This window comes from Daucus carota, chromosome 6, assembly GCF_001625215.2.
Source record: "Daucus carota subsp. sativus chromosome 6, DH1 v3.0, whole genome shotgun sequence".
NCBI classification, from domain to species: Eukaryota; Viridiplantae; Streptophyta; class Magnoliopsida; order Apiales; family Apiaceae; genus Daucus; species Daucus carota.
In genome coordinates this window covers 6,422,171-6,442,973 of record NC_030386.2, presented here as the reverse complement: position 1 = coordinate 6,442,973, position 20,803 = coordinate 6,422,171, and the positions used below count along the sequence as shown (strand labels likewise).

Below are 20,803 nucleotides of genomic sequence, written 5' to 3'. Positions count from 1 at the left end.
CACTCTTGCTGGAGCTGCTATATCTTGGAAATCTTCAAAACAAACTTGTCATGCTAAATCCACACAAGAATCTGAGTTTATTGCGTTGGAGTTGGCTGGTCAAGAAGCTGAATGGCTAAGATGTTTACTTGCTGATATTCCTTTGTGGGGGAAGCCAGCTCCATCAGTTTCAATGCATTGTGACTCACAAGCTGCAATGGGACTAGCGAATAATCAACTCTACAATGGGAAGAAAAGACATATTCGCTTGAGGCATGCTATAATTCGAAGTCTGATCAGAAATAATGTGATATCACTCGAGTATGTAAAATCAGAGAGGAATATTGCAGATCCTCTCACCAAAGGCCTTTGTAGAAAATTAGTGTTGGAGTCAGCACAAGGAATGGGTTTAAAGCCTATTGTGGAGTGAATTGTGATGGACACCCATCTTAAACTTGTTTAAGTTCAATGGGTCAAACGAAATCATAAAAGAACTCATGTTTATATACTACTACCATTCCTATTAATAAAGTGATGTAGTATTTTTATTATTGTCACATGTGTTAGGATGAGCTAATGCTCTTAATAAGTTCATAGTCTCGTAAGAGGTGGTTTGCGACAATACAAACTTGATGAACTTACCTATGTGAATGTGGGGCTATTGCCCAACCCCCTATGAGAGTCCTTTGGCGAAGGACCTCTAGAGCGTTCACGAAAATCCAGGTACAATGTGGGGGCACTTATATAAAAATATAATTTGCGAAATCACTTCTTGATTTGAGAAAGGTTAAAGTGCGCAAATATGTTTTCACTAACTTCCGTGAGAGGTTCAAGGATTTTTCTACCTCACATGGTTTTGAGGCATGTTTGTATGCACCGGTATCAATTCAAGTCCACAAGACATTGGTGCTTAAGAAACCGACTATCCATTACCCATTAAATTACTTAAATTATTTTTCTTTTGCAGCATGTGGGGGAATGTTAGAATTAATATTAATATAAATATTATTTCTATAGTTTGCTTTAAAAGAAAAATCTAGAAAAATCTTCAAGACTTTTCAGTTTGTGACTTTTCACTTTGGAGCCTTTTTACCTCCTTGAATTAATGGTGTCTTTTGGCCATTCTTGGAGTTACAAGTTTGAGCTCTTATAAAAGGAGGTCTCCCCCTCATGTTTGCACACACACAAAAACAATTTTCCTCTCTTATAGATATAAGTATATTTTTGGGCAATGATCAAGAGTGTTTTCAATCTATTTCTTTGTACTACACCAAAGAAATAGAAGTCGTGTAACCTTGGAGGTTGATTGCCAAGAGGTCGTGTGTACGTAGCGGGGCAAATTCAACTTTAGGGCAGTGTTAATTCACGCCACGACTCCTTCATTCTCTCAAGTTCTTTTCGGTTTGCTCTCTTCTTTTCCTACACACATTTCATCTCAGTATATTAATCATGACTCCGTAAAAATCCAAAAGAGATAACTCGACCTTGTAATATATATATTCGTTTATAACAACATCTAGATTAGAAAAAGACTAAGATTTATAGTGTTATAATATTAATATTATATGTTTATCATGTTTGTCATACAAATTGATCTAAACTATAATACTACGTAAATACTGCTTGTCATATCTAAAAAGGTTGGTTAATATCTAAATAAAAGCATATTACCGTTTTTCCAAATATACCGCATATAATACAAAATATTTGCCCTCTATTAATAAAAATAATTACTGTATATCATCATTGGAATGTGTATTAAAAATAATAGAAAATACTATTGAAAAAATGATTTAGATAAAATCTCTTGATACTCCAAGAATCCAATCCTAAAAAAAATAATTAAACCTATCAAAAAATTTGTAATCGGAATTTGCTTAAGAGGAAACTACTGACCATTCATAATACCATGCTCATAATTGGGGGTTACAGACCCATTACGACTATCTAGTATCCCAGCTTATATCCGGCTCGAAAATATGATATATATCTCATATCTGTTTTAAAAACGATCCAAATCTAGTAAAAAAATTACACACGAATAAAATATGACACCGGATATGAGAACTCATATATCCGCTCAGATTAGGTTTTATGTTATTTTTCATATTTGTAAGTAAATAGTCATTATTTTATAACATTTTAATATCTTATTTAAGTTTAAATCTTCATAAAAATATAAATTATTAACGTGATAATGTATATTATCTTCATATATATATATATATATATATATATATATATATATATAGAGAGAGAGTCCCACTCTATGGAGATCCTTCTTATGTGGAGTACCGTGGAGACCTCTGATCTGACCCTTAATTTAAAGCAACGGCTGTGATATAATAAAACAAAACAGTTAAACCAAATATGTAAAATAGTTCAAAAAAAAACAGGAGTTACGCGCGGAGAGAGCGAGAGAAAGAGCGAGTGGAAGCGAGAGAGGAAGAGAACGAAAGAGGGAGGTTATCGTAAGCATATTTTCTCAGATCTGAACTTGTTTCCTTGATTTATCGCGAGCATCGAGCAGGACATGTTGGGAAAAAGGTACTAATTATCATCTTTCGGCTTGTTTTTATGAAAAATTGTAGAAGATACAAGCGTTTATATGTTTCTTTTAAGTTAGGTATGATTCTATATGCATATTCTGATTCTATATACAAATAAGCTAATTAATTTTGATTTTTATGTGTGTTGTATAAAGGTTTAGGGTTCAAATCATATTTTGTAAAATTCTGATTCTAGAGTAGAAGCATTGATGTAGTTTTGTGAAATTAGTTTTTGTCTGGATTTAGTTGATGCTTATTTTTGTTTAAAATTAATGTTCTGTAGTGGAATCAAAATTTGTGAAGTTGTGCTTCTCCAATAGAAGCATATGTTTATCATGTCTTTATTAACTAGTTGATATTGAGGTTAACGTAGTTCGTATATAAATTTGAATTATAAATTATGATTCTGTAATAGGACCAAATTTTGTAAAATTGTGATTCTATGGTAAGAAGTGTTTTAAAATTAAGTTTCTGTAAAAGAACCAAAATTTATGTAGCGGTAGATAAATTATGATTCTATAATAGATCCAGATTTTGTAGAATTGTGGTTATATAGTACAAGGCGTTTTAAAACTAAGATTCTGTAATAGAACCAAAATTTATGGAGCTTACAAAATTTTGAAGAAATTGTGATCTATAGTAAGAGGTGTTTTAAAATTAAAATTCTGTCATAGAACCAAAATAAATGGGGCAGTAGATAAATTATGATTCTGTAACACAACCAAATATTGTAGAATTGTGATTCTATAGTATAAGGTGTTTTAAAACTAAGATTCTATTAAGCTTTGCATGATCAAGTGATATCAGTTGTGCATTTCCATCTTTCAAGTTAATTATGGGAGACTTAGAACTCCCCCTTCCCAGATAGATACCGATGAGAATGCAGTTTCAAAAATAAACCAGCCTGAGTCAATCTCAAGCTAAAAAGAGATTGTCTCGTTGATTGGACTCTTTGCTGCAGCTGATACTAAGGATTATATATTGGTGTTCTTTGGAAGTGTTGGATCATGTATGCATGGTGCTGCGCTTTCTGTTTTCTTCATTTTGTTTGGTCGGATGATTGACCTCCTAGGACACATGTCTTCAGATCCTCATAGATCATCTTTGGTGGTTTCCAAGATTTGGTTCTTCCCTCTGGACATGTTATATTTGTTCTAGATTAGTTCAGTGTCTCATAGTTGTCATCCAAGGATTCTGGTGTTCATTACCATTCTGTAGCATGTTCATATGAATTCCTATATGTAAATGTCCAGTGGTCTCGTACATCTAACAATTAAGCTCAACGTTTATTTCACCTTCAAGTCATTGCCACCACACTGGTGCTCATATGTCGATAAAGCTTCTTGTTACTATTGTATATTAATTGACACTTTCAGTTGTTGTGTCCCAGGGCATCTTGAAGAAGAGGTTAGGGCAAAGTTTTCACTAACTGGTTTTCTCTTATTTCAGACGAGAGGTTCGGCAACTTGCATTCCTCGTTTGAATGGAATTTAGCCTGTGACATTGGTGACATGAGTCCATTATTAACTGCATCTTGGATCCCTGAAGAATTTCCGTACAATTGATGTCCAGCATTAGCATTTGACTGCAACCATTCTCAGATTGTTGGCTTCTCAACTGATGGATTTTCGACTACAACTACAACTACCATGAGAAGATTGAATCTCATATGGGTGACAGCCCGAATGCACATTGAAGTCTACAAGTACCCTGCTTGGTAAGATATGAATCTGTAATATTATGATTCATGAGCTTTGTTCAACTGTCATGTTTTATTATTTGTTGAAATTTTGTCAAACAGGAGTGACGTGGTTGAGATTGAGACATGGGGCCACAGCGAAGGAAGAATTGGGACCAGACGCGACTGGATTATCAGAGATTACTCCAATGGCGAAGTCATTGGTAGAGCAACAAGGTGCCTCTATATTTCTCATGTATCATGGATACAAAAATGATAAGACTTGTGGGTGGTTCTTCTAGATTGACATTTAGGAAGGTTTTCATTGCAGCAAGTGGATGATGCATCAAGATAGTAGAAGATTTCAGAAAGTCAGTGATGAAGTCCGCGATGAATATTTAGGTTCTCCGCCCAAAAACCCCGAGGCAAGTCAAGCCAGCGATTGATATCTTATTCCCAGATTAATTTCTGGTGATCATAAATTCTGTCTGCCCTCTTTTGTTTTTGATGATATATTGTTTGATTATTATCTGGGCATTCTGTTGTGTTTGTCTCAGATTCACATTTCCTGAAGAAGACAATTACAGCTTAAAGAAGATATCGAAGCTAGAAGATCCTGCTACCTTTTCCAGTCTCGGCCTTGCAGTAAGATTTTTCGACCTTATAGATTCTATCAGAATGCTCCATGCCAACACTGAGTTTTTCAACATTGCAGCCACGAAGAGTTGATCTGGACATGAACCAACATGTAAACAATTTCGCTTACATTGGATGGATTCTGGAGGTTAGTTGAAATGTCTCTTCCGCTAGCATGTCTTAGTTTCTTATGTAATGTTGGATAGGGTTTGCTTTATCTTGCTAATCAAGATCACCTATCATCCTGATAGAGCATTCCCCAGGACGTGATCAACACCCATGAACTACAAACTAGCTGCTGCAATTGATAAAATTAGTAAGCTTTTGTTAATATAAATGATTAATTGCTACTCAATGACATTGATACTTTGAGATAATATATTACAAGATATACTTTATGATTATGGTAATTGCTTCCTTCTTGCACATATTCGCACACTGTAGAAAAAGCAACTACGAGTACTGAAGAATCTGAGAATGGGTTCATTAAAAAGCATAACTATACACAAGTCGGAGTCTTCTACGGGTAAACAATTTTTTATTGCTCCATCCACCCTGCAATGATATAAAACATAAGTTATAGATATTATATAACCCTTTTCAAATTTTTGCACCTATGTCTACCCTACGATCTGTATTCAACCTTCATTTACAAGTGAAGGAGAATATATTTGTGCTAGGCACTAGTTACCTATGTAAGGCTAAAGCATGTGGTATTGTAGGTGAGAGGCTTTAAGATGGGGCTAGATGAGCTAGATCATACTGTATTTACTTAAAGAGTTATAGAGTTGTGTATGTAGGTGGCAGGGATACATTTGCTCTCATATGAATTCTTTTGGCATAACAGGTTATAAGGTGAAATAATATCACTTAAAATAGTGGATAATGTCCCACATTTAAGCATGTAATGTACTTGGAACTTTTTCTGAGTTATGTCTGAAGTTCACGCAAACGTATCAAAATTGCTGATATTGTCGAGTACCAGATTATGAATTTCCACGTCTTTATATTTTTGACTGCAGAGAAAAAGGAAGGACTTGGGATTTTACCTTTGTTTATTTCAGTTGATCTGAAAGGGATAATATCGAACAACTTAGTGAATATATTAAAGGTTTTGTACACACCTAACACCTAACAGGAGAAGGAAGAGCCAAATTTACTTGTAAATTTAAGGCCCAAATTTAATATTCAGTTTGTTTATAGAAGCAAATGTTCATGTAAATTTAAGGACCAAATTTCCTATAGAATTTTCTTGCAAATTTAGCATGCTTACAATGTATTGATTTGCAATTTAGCATATCAGGAGTTTGGTAATATATTAGCTCCTGACGAGCTCATCAGGAGCTCATTAACAGTATCTTGCAAATTTCTCTTAATCGCTAGAATATTATAACAGTATAAAAAAAATTAAATTGATTTCATTATAAGATTCAAACTAATTAAAACAACTTGTCAAATGCTTGTTTGTTATTTTGCTTATATAGTAAAATCAACGTAAAAATTAAGATTGAAATTGAAATTAAAATTAAAATTATTAATTAATTTAAATATTAATTAAGGGCAATGTCTTGATTCTAAAACAAAATCATAAATATATATTAGCCAGACATATTGTTTTCAATTAGGACTTGTTAAAAAAGATTCTGTTGTAGAACCAAACCTACAATACAAAACTATGAAAAAAAAATTAATACTTGAGTTTGGTTCTACACTAGAATCAGTTTTTGAATTATAATATGTCAACCATAAATTATGATTCTGTAGTAGCATCAAGTATAAATTACTTATTCTAAAACCCCCATACACTCCAAATTCTGTGATTTGCATATTGTTTATTATGTTTCTGTGCGAGCTATTTGAAATAACATCCTGCAATGAAGCAATATGAATATGGATTTCATTGTTTCTTGTTGACGTATTGTATTGTTTGGGTATCCGGATGTTACATTAAAACAGCATTTTCGAGATTGTTATTAATATCTCGGAGGTGGTGTTTGTATGCTCGTAAATATGCATATACCCCATTTGGTCAGGAGTAGATCTACACAAATTGGTTGTGAAAAACTTCAGAGGTGTTGCCAACTCCTTGGAAGGTCAGAATCTTTTCTATCTTCTGTTTGTACAGGGTATGAAAATAAGTATCTTACCAGTTATAGTTCACAATATATTAGTTAGTTGGATTTGATCAAGAATTCGGATTAATGTATATTGTAAGATTTCAAATGTGTATCTTACCAGTGGTCATGAGAGCAGATTTTTGCAGCAGGAGACCAAGAGGGAAAAAGGATTTGATATATGCAGCTACAGCGGCGGCATGTGGACAAGACATAGAAGTTCCTGATCTAATGTTGTACAATATTCTTCTGTTGTCACCGTTTATTCCGGAAAGAGGGGCAGCTGGAGACCATGCTGCTAGAATCCCAACTCCAGGCGCAGTTATATCTGGTCATGCTGTCAGGAATTGAATTTGGTTGTCTTTGATTTTGATTTCCTAGAGATTCGTGTTGGTTGATAGAGTTGAGAACTTGGTTCATGGTAAGGCCTTAAGTTACGTGATTAAAGCTTGGGTTTGTTTGTTGGCGGGGACTTTGATATGGTTTGTAAAGACACTGCTTGTTAATGTTCTAGTTATATTTTTTCATGTTAGAACTTTCTTAGATCAAATTCAGGATGCATTGTTTGATCAATATGTGATTGAGGCTCTCTCAGGGTCACCATTAGTTGAGCATCATCTAGAGCCAGTAGAAGAGGATGCATTGTAAGTCTTTTTTGTTTGTACAAGATCATTGGTATATTGTGTATGGTACCTTTTATAAATAGCAAATCTTTGTAATATTGCAATTACTCCTAAAACATGGTTCTGTTATAGAATCAATTAAACATCAGTATTTCATTCCTATGTCAGGATTTTTCATATATGTCATCACCAGTGAGTGGTGTCTATCGTCAGTCGTTGATATTATATCATTAGTATTTTATGAAAATGTATTTTGTGTATGAGGAATATCATCAATACCTCGAATTAAAAACCAATTCAACAAATTTACAAAAGCAAATACTATTATGGCTCTACACCAGAATCAATTCTTTAATTTAATGTAATGGTTCTATACTAATTTGATCCTACACTAGAATCAATTAAAAAAAAGTAATCCCTTAAATTAACTGTTAAGTCATAAACGAGCGACACAAAAGTATTTTTATCACCGATATCCCGTATTTTTTTAAAACACAAAAGACAACCCAAAAATCAATGAAACATCGTCCCATATTTTTCTGAAACCCAAAAGGCAATCCCCAAAATTAATAAAACATCATCTCGTATTTTCTAAACTCAAAAGATAACCCTGAAATTGAACTGTTAAGCCAGAAAAAAAAAATGACATAAAAGTTTTCTCTTAGTCGTCAAAACATTATAGAAGAACATTAAATTGATTCTGCTATAGATTCAAACTTATTAAAACAACTCGACAAATGCTTGTTCGTTATTTTTCTTTTATAATACAGTCAAAATAATATAATTAAAATTAAAATATTACACAAATAATATTAATCAAAAGTAATGTCTTGATTCTACCTTAGAAGCTTAAATATTTACCACCCTGACATACTATTTTCAATTAGACTTATTAAATAGATTCTATTATAGAACCAAACATAATACAGAAAAAAATATTAGAATTTTAATAAATTCACTATCTTGATTCTGCATCAGAATCAAATTTCAAGAAATAATTCAAACTGCATCATTTACAACAACAAAAAAAGATTCCATAGTAGAACAAAAGCTACAATACAACTAAAAACTAATTATTTTTTTGGATAAATGAGGATGGCACCTCATATGAATTTTATAACAAGAAAAAAAAAATACAAAAAGAGGACTCCTCTTAGAAAACCTCCAAGAACAAACTCAAAGAGGAACAACTACCGCTAAAGCAGGAGAAGAAAAAATAAAATAAAAATAACAAAATGCCAGCTAATGAACAGAACATATGCCAGCCAAATAAGCTCAACTAAAAAATGCAACTCTTGCTTACACTGCCAGAAACAAAACCAGGCCGCATGCCAAAAAGAATTCCTCTTCAAAAAACAACTATCAAACCATCAGGCCACCACTAGAACACAAACAAAAACCACACCTCCAGCCAAACTGCATAACTCCGAAAACCCCCCAACCATCTAAACACTCCCAGCAGAGCACCACAGACCCACAAAACTAACACAGCCACACCCATGACACCGACAGCAGGCATAAAAAGGGACAGATAATAGCTGCAGCGCACAGAATTAACAATTAAGCAACTGCGCAGACCCCAAACCTTCATACCAGCAGACCAACTAAAATCACTGAGATGATTAACAATAAGAAATACTCCACAAATCTAATGACCAAAAATATCAGTAGGCCAACAACATTAAACACCAGGAGAGGACGCCAATTACTCAGAGACAAAAACCTCGCCAACGCCATATCAATCCACTCAACAATGAACCACCAGAAACTTGAAAAATTGCAGCATAAATTTTTTCCCCAGGCCCATAGAATGCAGCTGTGAAGATTACAAATAAGCAGATCAGCGGAATAACCCCATACCAACTGCTGAGTATGCCTGATGACATCTGACCTCCAAACGCTTAAAACAGCATTTCTAAAATCATTAACAGCACCACAATGCCAGCCAAATAAAACAAAAATCCAACCAGTACTGCAATTCCTGGGCTCCGCAAGAATAATTACTACAGCACAGAAACCTAAAGAAACCTGTCCTGTAATGAAATACACAAGTAAAGTGTCAACTTGCACATAATTAATCAGCAAATACACCATGCTGTAAATGAAAAATCATGGCCGCTAGAACAATTTTATTAATCAAACAGTGAAGCAATTTACCCCGCCAATTTTCTGCAGCACGACGAATAAAAATCTCCCAATCACCAGCATACCACAAACAATATCCCTTGGATTGAAAAGCCTTTAAAACCTCAGAACAGAAGGCACATTCAAAAAACAAATGATGAGCTGAGTCCCTAGCATCTTCACAAAAACTAAAAAACACATTTTGATGAACCTGCCAGCTGTAAAGACGATCTTGAGTGAGAAGACGACCTCTAATCGCAAGCCACAATGTAAAACAATGTTTTGGAATGCTTTTAACAAACCAAACAATATGCTACCATTGAACAATACATATTGGTTCTACAACAGAAGCGTAAATAGTTACCACTTACCAACCATACATATTGGCATATTGGTTCTAATTAGAACTCTGTCACAGAAGATTCTACTATAGAACCAAACCTATAATACAGAACTATGCAAAATTTAAAGTTTTAATAAATTCACTGTCTTGATTCTCCAACAGAACCATAGTTCAAAAAATTTCAAATTGCATTATTTATAAAAAAAGATTCCACGGTAGAAACAAAGCAACATTACTGTTAAAAACTAAAAATTAAAACAAACTGATTTGTTTCAAGAACAAGACCAGTAAAAAAATGATACAAATTAAAAATAAAACATATCTGATGAATAATTAAATTTGAAATTCAGCATTTAACAAATCAAAATCAATAGAGACAGATAAGGAACTGTATAGCTATAGACTTAAAAGTAAAAGCGAGTCAAATTAATACGAATTGAAACTAATACATATCATATGAATAATAAAACTTAAAATTTAACATATAACAAATCAAAATCAATAGAAAGATAGAGAGATTGTAAGTGTAAGAAAATCAAAATCAAGAGAGAGGGAGATAATGAACCTGATGAACTGGTTAATCAACACTATCACAGATCTGAGCTTGATTTGTGGATGAATGAGCTTGATTTGTTAAAGACGCCATGTCGTAGTGGTTTAAAGTAAGGAGAGATCAAAACAATGGCTTCCAGAGAGTTAACACTCGAGGAATAGACGGGAGAGAGCCGCTGGGGAGAGAGAAGACGGAGAGGAGAGAAAAAGAGGTAACTGATGCATACTTCGTAACATTTTTTTAATTTTTATTATCTATTATCGTTAACCGTCGGATGTGGTCTTGATTTAATGGTCCAGATTTGAGAAGAGGGTTCTCCACGGAACTCCATATAAATTGGGTCTCCATGGAATAAGAGCCTATATATATATATATATATATATATATATATATATATAATAAATCATATATACATACATAAAATTATAAGTATCTAGTTTGTAATTATTATATTTTTATAGTATTATGTTTATTTGGACTAAATAATAATTATTTGAATAATTAAAATTAAAATGATATTTAATGGCAGTGTATTATATTCGACTTATATTAGGTGGATCATAAATTATTTGGTTAAAAAATAGAAAATATGATACTAGCTCATATTCGGTTTAGATTTGGACCCCAAATATCCAGGATCAGTTTATATCCGAGTAATATGATCCCAAAATATAATATGATCCGATACTTGATAGAGGGTATTCGGTATAAACCGATCATATCGCAGCCGTGCTCATAATGACCTTTAACTTCACAGTTCATGCGGTTATGACTGAAAAAGTTATTTGAAAAAAAAAACCCAAATATGCTGGCATTAAATTTAATCACAATTAATTTACTTTACGCAATTACTGTATTAAAGAATAGTTTCACCACATGTATAACGTGCAAGAAAAAATAAACAAGATTTCGAACAAAAAGTCCACAAATTGCTTCAAGACAAAAACAATAAAATATAAAAGAATAATAATAAATAGTAGATTGTAGAGTGATTTAGTGCAACATAATCTGCGTTGATAGTGGAGAAAATATTACAACGCCCAAATTCAGTCGGAATGAAATTCAAATGACAACCAAATTAAATGAAATTCTCATTAAATTCACGCGCTATTTTTTATTACTCGTAGTCGTCGTCATGATATCCGTGTACATATCACCGTCCGTCGATATAGAGAGAGAAAAATATATCACTAAGATTTGTAGAGAGAGAAAGAATGGATTTTTTAGAGAGAGAAAGAGCTTAATCACCTTGGTTTTCTTCGTCAACGCTTTGGTAACTTCGGGAATTGCCGCCAAATGTGGGCGTTGAAACCCTAGCTCAACTACTTTAAATTGGTACAATTTATGTTTTTAATAATAAAAAAGGTATATATATATATTATGAGTTGATTTTTGTTGTCATTTCTGAATTTGAAGTTGTTATCTTTTTGTTTGTTTTCTTGGAGGGTTATGTTTGGTTTGATATAAAGTTGTTATCGTTTTAATCTTATTTGTTTGTGTTGTTGGAGGCTTTTGTTTGGTTTGGTTTGATATAAAGCTTGAAACTTTAGTGATTAGGTTTGGTTTAGAGGTGATAATTTAGGTGAGTTTCGAGAGACATTGTTGAATTGGTTGAAATGGGTGATAGTGAGGAGGGTAATACTGATATGATGCATATACTGCAATCATCATTTGGGAATTCATCGTCTGCTCCGAAATTAAGTCATTCCGTTAACCAGCTTGATATACCTCAGTTTAATAATTCTCAACTTCGAGCTCAGATGAGACAGTTTTCGCCTAGTTTTGGTGGTGAAAGTAATAAGAGGGTTGGGATACCGCCATCCCATCCACAAATGCCACCTATTTCACCTTATTCGCAGATCCCAGGAACAAGAAGCGGAAATCAGCAAATGGGTCCGGGGAATTTTGGTCAGGGATCGGGGGTATCGCATACTAGATCTTTATCCCAACCATCATTCTTTCCGCTTGATTCTTTGCCTCCATTGAGCCCTTCTCCTTATCGGGATTCATCTGTTACACCAGTTTCTGACATTGTGTCTCCTGATGTGTCGATGGAGGACCGTGACGGCAATTTACACTCACCTTTCTCCAAAGGGAATTCGTTGAGGGTTGGTGAGAGCCTTCCTCCTCGTAAGGCGCACAGGAGGTCTAACAGTGATATCCCTTTTGGGTTTTCAACTATAATGCAAACTTCACCACCTCTAATCCCCTTAAGGAGTTCAGCAGAACGTGCAGCCTCTACAAGAGATAGTATGGGATTAAAACCAGTGCAGCTGGTTAAACGGGAAGAATGCTGGGATAAAGGAATTGGTGACAGTAATGCAGAAGGAATGGGAGAGAGGAAATCTGGAGAAGTTGTGGATGACTTGTTTTCTGCGTATATGAATTTGGATAAGCTTGAAGCATTAAACTCTTCTGAAACTGGTGATAAGCAGGGCACAGAAAATCGGGAAGATATAGACAGTAAAGTAAGTGGTACCAAGACAAATGGTGATAGCAGTGATAATGAAGCTACAAGCAGTATAAATGAAAGTGGTAACAGTATGCAGAGACCTGGAATCTCTTCATCTGCTGATAAAAAGGAAGGGCTCAAAAGAAATGCAGGGGGAGATATAGCTCCAACAAGCAGACACTATAGAAGCATCTCAATGGATAGTTTTATGGGGAGTATGAACTTCGGTGATGAGTCACCAAAATTACCTCCTTCCCCAGGGCAACGCGCTGGACAGCTCTCTCCAAGCAACTCCATCGATGAGAACACATTTAGCTTGGAGTTTGGAAATGGTGAATTCAGTGGTGCTGAACTCAAAAAAATTATGGCAAATGAAAAACTTTCTGAGATAGCATTAAGTGACCCAAAGCGCGCTAAAAGGTAGGATATTTTGAGTAATACTGCATATTATAGTTGAATGTGGTATAGTGCTCTAAATAATTCTTGACTTGCAGGATATTGGCAAATCGTCAATCTGCTGCTCGTTCCAAAGAGCGAAAGATGCGGTACATCTCAGAGTTGGAACACAAGGTTCAAACACTACAAACAGAAGCAACCACACTTTCTGCCCAACTTACGCTCCTGCAGGTGAGCGCTAATGTGTTATAGATTGAGATCTAAGAAGCATGGACTCTTTGGTAACAGAACCAATCCCCGTATCCCCACACTCCCATATCAGATACTCGGATTCTTGGAAATACTTGGATACTCATAAGATATTAACCAAAAGATTTCTTTTTCACAATGTGTACAACAACAATAAATGATTTGATGTACATTCTTGTGTTTTAGATGCATAAAGTTATTAGTTTTGTAACTGGATTTTTTCATTTATAACATAAAGTATATATTTAGAAGATTATTATATATGCTGTATCCCTCTCTCACCCAAATCCCTACGTACTGCCGGACCCACACTGATGCTTCTTAGATTGAGATTTAGGTTTATTTGCGTTTATTCTTATATATTCTCTCTCTCTCTCTTCCCCTCTCCCTCTGGCAGCGAGATTCTGCTGGGCTTACAAACCACAATAATGAGCTAAAGTTTCGATTGCAAGCAATGGAGCAACAGGCACAGCTTCGTGATGGTAAAATATCTTCTTTACAATCTTTTGTTTGTATTAATAAGATTATAATGTCTCTGGTTAAGCAAGCATCGATTTTTTTTTATTTGCATGCCATTTTGTTGAACAGATTTTTCTCGAATGCTGTATGTTATGTCACTTCTTTGTCTCTGTACACATCTCTTCCTTATCTGTGGTAGTCAAGAAGCCACAATTTTGAGTTTTTTATTTTCTGACATTAATTAGACTGGCTTGTTTAATACTTAATCAAATAGTAGCTTTTTGTAATCAAAGACTTCAAGTTTTATTAGATATATCTTTTCATGCCCATTTGAAGTTGAGAGCTCACATAAATACTATTTAATCTGACAGCCCCCATGTATCCTCCAAAGATTTGGCCTTATCTTGATAGTCTGCTTCTCTTTTTCATCATTGTATTCACAATGACTTGAAAATTGGAATTAAACAAATAGTCTATTTTCTACCTCCAATGACTTGTCTTTTTCATGCATTTTTTCCCCACTCAACTAAAACCAAAAGATAGATTGTAGTTTGATTTTGTTGCATCCTTGATGATTGCTAAGGAGGTAACTTATGAGACTGTTTCTGTTTAAGACATAAGATACCTCAAAGACCATACCAATGTATCTAAGCACGTGTATTGGTTAGATGTACGTGGTGTGAAGTAAGCTTTGGCATCATATTATATCCAGTTTGCGTGGTAAAATTTTAATATACACACTATCTCCAATTAATAGCTAATTAATGACGTTGCGGTTTGTGTGTCATCATAAGTGGGCTAAAATTACAGAATAAAAGGATATCAAGCAGACCTGGCAAACATAAGGGTGCCACAACATAACAAGGAACTAGTCATGGCCTTGTGGCCTACATGTTTTGACGTTATTGCTATAATTTTTATTAAAGTTCATTCCTATTGGTTTAAGGCACCATGTTGACATTGGGATGCTGCAAGATATCGTGTTGGTATACTACTCCCTCTTTCTTAAAGTTGTGACTAGCTTTGACTTTTGAAATATACTATTAGGTGCACAAAACAATAGGTGCACAGTATATTGTTTTTGAATAAGAATTATTTTATTCTGAAAATTAACATTTGTACACTTAAGATACATTTACTTACCTGGGAGGAGAAACTACAGCAATTGAATTGAAATGAAGACCTATAGTCCTCTTCTTCTTCTTCTTCTTCTTCTTCTTCTTGGAATGGCTCTATCACTTCACGATATTGCCCTAATTTGGGACACTGAAATAGTTTTTAGTGAAATTGGGAGCATAGTAGCAGTACCCACAGGGAGAGACATGCTACTGACAAGAGGACCTGTGATTTGAGACGGGCATAGATGTGTTTTACCTACGTTCAAGCTCTAGTATATTGTAACGATTTGAGCAGAAACTATAATTTGTATGGGCCTAAATATAATATCGGCTCTTGAGCTGGTGCATGCATATTAAATAGCTTTACAAACAAGTCGAGTTTAGAGTAAGCTGGACTAGCCTGTTTACTATCGTCAAAAATTTGAATTTACATTGATTTTTTACCTTATTATAACTAATGCCAACTCAATGTATGATTTAAACAAATTTATACTAGTGTGATCCAAGTAAATGTATATTTAATTGAGAATTAATAGATATATCTTTTCACTATTTAAATTTTTTAAACAAAATTAAAAAAATTCTGTTTGTAATTTCATAAAGAGGTTGCTGGGCCCGAGGGAGGTTAAAAGAATTATAATAATAAATTAGGGGTATTTTTGTAAATGGAGGGGGTTGGGTCTTATATTTATGAATCTGCCATTAATATTTCATACTTCATGTTATAACCTTAACCTCGGGAGACCTCCGTGAGGACACCCGCAGACCCAGTTTTCTCTTTCACGAAATTATATTACAAGTATGATCAAACTGGGTTAAAACTGGGATAGGGCTTAAAATAAGCTGAGCCACTAGTGTTCTGCTGACTCGAGTCTTGTAACATAGAGATACAGAAGTTTCTACTTTAACCTCTTCTGTAAGTGCATGATCTTGGTTTTTGCTTTTCCCTTGGTGGGCTATGTCTTTGACTTGTTTGTAAAGTCACTTCTATTTTACATTCTAACCAAAATAGGTCTTTACAATTAGTTTCAAGCTTGATTATCAGAGATAAAGGAAAGAAAGAGGTGTCATTTTCTTTCCATACCTTGTCCTCAAGTTTCTTGGAAATATGTAAAGGAATTGGCGAGATAAGGTTGTTTTTATTTTCAGAAGTTCTCCGAAAAAGAAGTGGAAATTAATAGAGGAGACAATGAACTAAGGAAGTATAAGATCATTTTATTCATCTTTCCGTAACGAAATTACTATTCCATTTATGTTCATACTCTTTTTGCTTCAATAGAACTTGAGAACATCTGTTGGACAATATCTTACATTATTACCATTTCATTTTTCTCACTAAAGTTCTTTTCTTTACCTTAAATTAGGGAAATATAATTTAGGCAATATTTATTTTGTTTTTTCCCCTGATGTTTGGTTATTGCAACAAATTTGTGTACTTGCAGTAGAGTTACATCGTAAGTAATTTGTTTATCATAAAGTATAATTGGGTTCGCTTACCTATAAAAGAGGTATTATTTGGTACGGCTTATAATTAACACTTATAGAAGTAGTCTACCCATGAGCGACCTAGCATGTGTGAATTTAATATGTGCTTTTCTGGATGTCCTCACAGCTTTGAATGAGGCTCTAACTGCGGAGGTTCAGCGCTTGAAGATTGCAACTGCAGATATGGGTGGAGAGGCAGCCAAGTTTCAACAGCTTTCACTCAACTCTCAGATGTATCAGATGCATCAGCAACAGCAGCAGCAACAATCTAGCCAACTGAACATGCATCAAATGCAACAGCAGGCACAGCAATCTCAGTCACAGCAGAATGAAAGTACAAACTCTAAGCATGAATCTGGTTAAAAAGGTTTGGGCAAATTAGGGATGTTTAAGCTTGATGCCATTAATCATCATCTATTATATCTGGTCATCATGATTCGTGTTTCAGTATTGCATTCATTCTTTAGTGTTGCGTCCACAACAAAACAGATGTATAAGCCTAAATGTTAGTCACATACACAAGTATTAAATAATTACAGATTTTAATGGCACTGCTATATTGTACTGGATATGTTACATGTTTTCGTAAGATATTTAAAGAGCTTAACTTGTAAGTTTTTTCTATCTCTCTTTGTTTTCCTACAACAATTTTCTTCAACGGCTTTAGGTATTTTCATTAGACACGAAATATGTACGAGTAATAACCTTTGTACAGGCCTGGAAACTGAGGACAGAATAGAATGACTCCTGCATGAATCGCCAGGAATGTGTTGAACTGTGATATAGTGGTGGGAATTGTTCCACAGTTGTGATTGCGATTTTCCTGGCCCGTTGTTGAGATTGTTCTTCTGTTTTATTACGACACTCGTGATTGGGCTGTCCCTTTGCATTCCAAATTTAACAAGTCATTGTTGTTGTATCCACCATCTTACTAGAAAACCACAGAAATACCTAAATAATGCATGCTTCATCCCCATGCTCTCCAGAATATAATGACAAGGCATGCTTCAAGCCACTTGTGGACTGCAAAAAATAATTATCAGAGGCATGGATGATTCCCGCTGAAGAACCTTTCAAATATATAAGGGGTCGGTTTGGTTCGTGCTTCTCTAGCAGGAATATGAGTTTTGTTGGTTCAACAAACCCATACAAATATATAAGGGGTCGGTACAAATATATAAGGGGTCGGTTTGGTTCGTGCTTCTCTAGCAGAAATATGAGTTTTGTTGGTTCAACAAACCCATACAGAGTTGGGTATGAAACATGAGTTTTAGAAATCAAATTTCTTTTCTTTGATTTTCTTATCTATTTATATTGTTACATATAACTTATTAATATAAAATGAAATTAATAAATCAAAACTATATATAAGGATTAATTTAATAATATTTTAAATTGACTATAGTTAATAACTCATAAATATTTTAATTCAACTATATTCATTCCACCGTTCAACCAAAATACCTCAATTCCATACAAACTTAACTCAATTTCTCATTCCAACCCATATCCCTTCTCCAACCAAACGCCCCTGAGAGGTATGGATCATGGATGATTCCTGCTGAAGAACTCATTACATCCTTGTATAAGTTCCCAACAAATAATCATTAGTGGGTAGAAGAAGAATAAGCCAAACAGCAGATTTGTATAAACAGATTTGCAGCCAACTTCGACATCAAAAAGTTGAACAAGAAAAGTTAACACTCAACCATATTTCAAGGCTTTTAAAAGTTCACAAGCCATTAACTATAACATTACAACAAATGAACTTAAGGGACAAGTGAGACCCGTACTGTCGTCGTTGTTGTAATTAGCTCATCGAAAGAATAAGTTTATGGTATCATTTTGAAATCATTTAGTTGCCCCGATGCCTAATTATGAAAGCAACATTCTTGTTTAGGCAACAATTTCATCTTTCTCCGCAACTGGAATCATATTCTTCTCCTTGTCATTCTTGGTTTCTTGAATCCAACCCCCATCAATGTATTCCATGCTGCCACTTAAACCATCATCGACCGCATCCCCAATATGTTTCACTTTGCCGGTAGGAAGCACAGGGTACTTCCCAGAAAAGCAAGCATAACAAAAGTTTGAAGAATCACTACCCAAGAACTCTTTCATGCTCTCGATTGGCAGAAAGGCCAGTGAATCTGATCCAATATAATCCCTGATCCCTTCCACACTCAACCTATTCGATATCAGCTCCTCCGCGCTAGGAGTATCCACTCCATAATAACAAGATCCAATGATAGGTGGACTCGCAATCCTCATATGAACTTCTTTGGCCCCTGCCTCCTTTAACAACCTAACAATCTTCGAAGAAGTTGTCCCTCTTACAATCGAGTCATCCACAACCACAACTCTTTTCCCTTCCAAAACTGCCCTCACAGGTGACAACTTGAGCTTAACTCCAAAATCACGAATCTTTTGGGAAGGCTCAATAAAAGTCCTCCCAACATAATGTGACCTGATCAATCCTTGTTGAAACGGCACACCTGATTTTGCAGCGTAACCAAGCGCGGCCACAACTCCAGAATCAGGAACAGCAATCACAACATCACATTCAACTGGAGCCTCCGTAGCAAGAATCTCCCCATACTTGTGCCTAGATGCATATACCGACCTCCCAAAAACAATAGAATTAGGCATAGCAAAATATATATGCTCAAAAATACAAGCTTTCCTGACAACATGAGTGAGCAAACACAGTGAGGACTGAACACCCGTTTTATCGACGACAATAACCTCCCCGGGATTAACCTCCCTCTCATAAGTAGCCTCAATCAAATCCAAAGCACAAGTCTCAGAAGCAAAGACAACAGCACCATTACTCTTCCTTCCCATAACCAAAGGCCTAAAGCCATAAGGATCCCTAACAGCAACCAACTTCTCCTCCGTCAAAAACACCATACTATAAGCACCCTCAAGCTTCCCACAAGCCTCAACAATCCTCAAAAAGAAGGGTCTGGCTTTACTTATCGCAATCAAATGCAAAACAACTTCAGTATCAGAACTAGTGGTAAAAATGGAGCCATTATCTTCCAATTCATGCCTAAGTTTCTGATAATTAACCAAATTACCATTATGAGCCACCCCAACAGAGCCATACCTATATCTAGTCACAAAAGGTTGAACATTTTTCAACATGGAAGAGCCAGCAGTAGAGTACCTGACATGGCCAATTGCGGAATCACCGGGAAGTTGATCAAGCTTAGACTGATTAAACACTTCAGAAACAAGCCCAACTCCAGTAACAGAATGAAGGACTCTGTCATGAACAGTCACAATTCCAGCACCTTCTTGACCCCTGTGTTGAAGAGCATGTAGAGCTAAGTAACAGAGTCTTGAAGCTTCTGGGTCAGCAAAGATTCCAACTACACCGCACTCTTCACGAGGCTTATCACCATCATAATCATAATCATCATCTGGGTCTGTGGAATGGGCCTCAAATATTGGGGGGTTTGGCCTCAAAGATTGGGTTTTTAGAGAAACTGAGTTCCTGGGGGTTAGGGTTTTGGCGAATAGGAGTTTTGAGTGGACAAAAGACAAGGGCTTGTTGGTGGTGTCGATATGTGGTGGGGAGTAATGGCTGAAGGTTGTGGCGGCCATGGGGGAGGGATGGGTACACACACAAAACACACAGTCAAGGTGAGTGGGCTCTGAATAGCCAAACTGCTACAACTAGGTTTTCATTTATACTCTCCCCGGTAGGGCTGCTCATGGGTTGTTCAACCCGTCAGGACCGACCCAACCCAACCCTCATCTGGGCCGATTAAACCGACCCATTCAGAACCATGGGTTAGTTGGGTTGGTTTTGATTTAGGCCGTTTATAATGGGTTGGGTCAAAATTTATCTACTTAAAACCTTGAACCAACCCAACCCGTTCTAGTTGGTGTTGTTTTAGTTATTTAAACAATATGTTAACTTCTAGATTAAATGTATTTTTTAAAATTAGAGCTACATATGCTTGTGCTTTTGCCTTTTAAATATAAATTGATTCCAGGCTGTTTTGCCACCAGTGAACCCAACGAGTACAATCTGTTA

General features: G+C 35.3%; 2 protein-coding genes and 1 non-coding gene across 3 annotated transcripts; 2 read left to right on the top strand and 1 right to left on the bottom strand.

Annotated features, from left to right (window-relative positions):
- Positions 1–2,370: 2,370 nt before the first annotated feature.
- Positions 2,371–7,677, top strand: LOC108225686 (uncharacterized). The gene is made up of 6 exons (XR_010284373.1): positions 2,371–2,526; positions 3,978–4,245; positions 4,330–4,443; positions 4,538–4,851; positions 4,922–4,990; positions 5,094–7,677. It is a non-coding gene; the product is annotated as an uncharacterized LOC108225686 (transcript).
- A 4,049-nt stretch (positions 7,678–11,726) lies between these two features.
- Positions 11,727–17,382, top strand: LOC108227565 (bZIP transcription factor 29). Its single transcript, XM_017402782.2, has 4 exons — positions 11,727–13,471; positions 13,546–13,678; positions 14,094–14,178; positions 16,886–17,382. The coding sequence occupies exons 1-4, from the start codon at positions 12,216–12,218 to the stop codon at positions 17,119–17,121; spliced, it is 1,710 nt and encodes a 569-aa protein (XP_017258271.1). The 5' UTR covers positions 11,727–12,215; the 3' UTR covers positions 17,122–17,382.
- A 1,059-nt stretch (positions 17,383–18,441) lies between these two features.
- Positions 18,442–20,450, bottom strand: LOC108228002 (amidophosphoribosyltransferase, chloroplastic). The gene has a single exon (XM_017403447.2). The coding sequence runs from the start codon at positions 20,365–20,367 to the stop codon at positions 18,655–18,657; it is 1,713 nt and encodes a 570-aa protein (XP_017258936.1). The 5' UTR covers positions 20,368–20,450; the 3' UTR covers positions 18,442–18,654.
- Between the last annotated feature and the right edge of the window lie 353 nt (positions 20,451–20,803).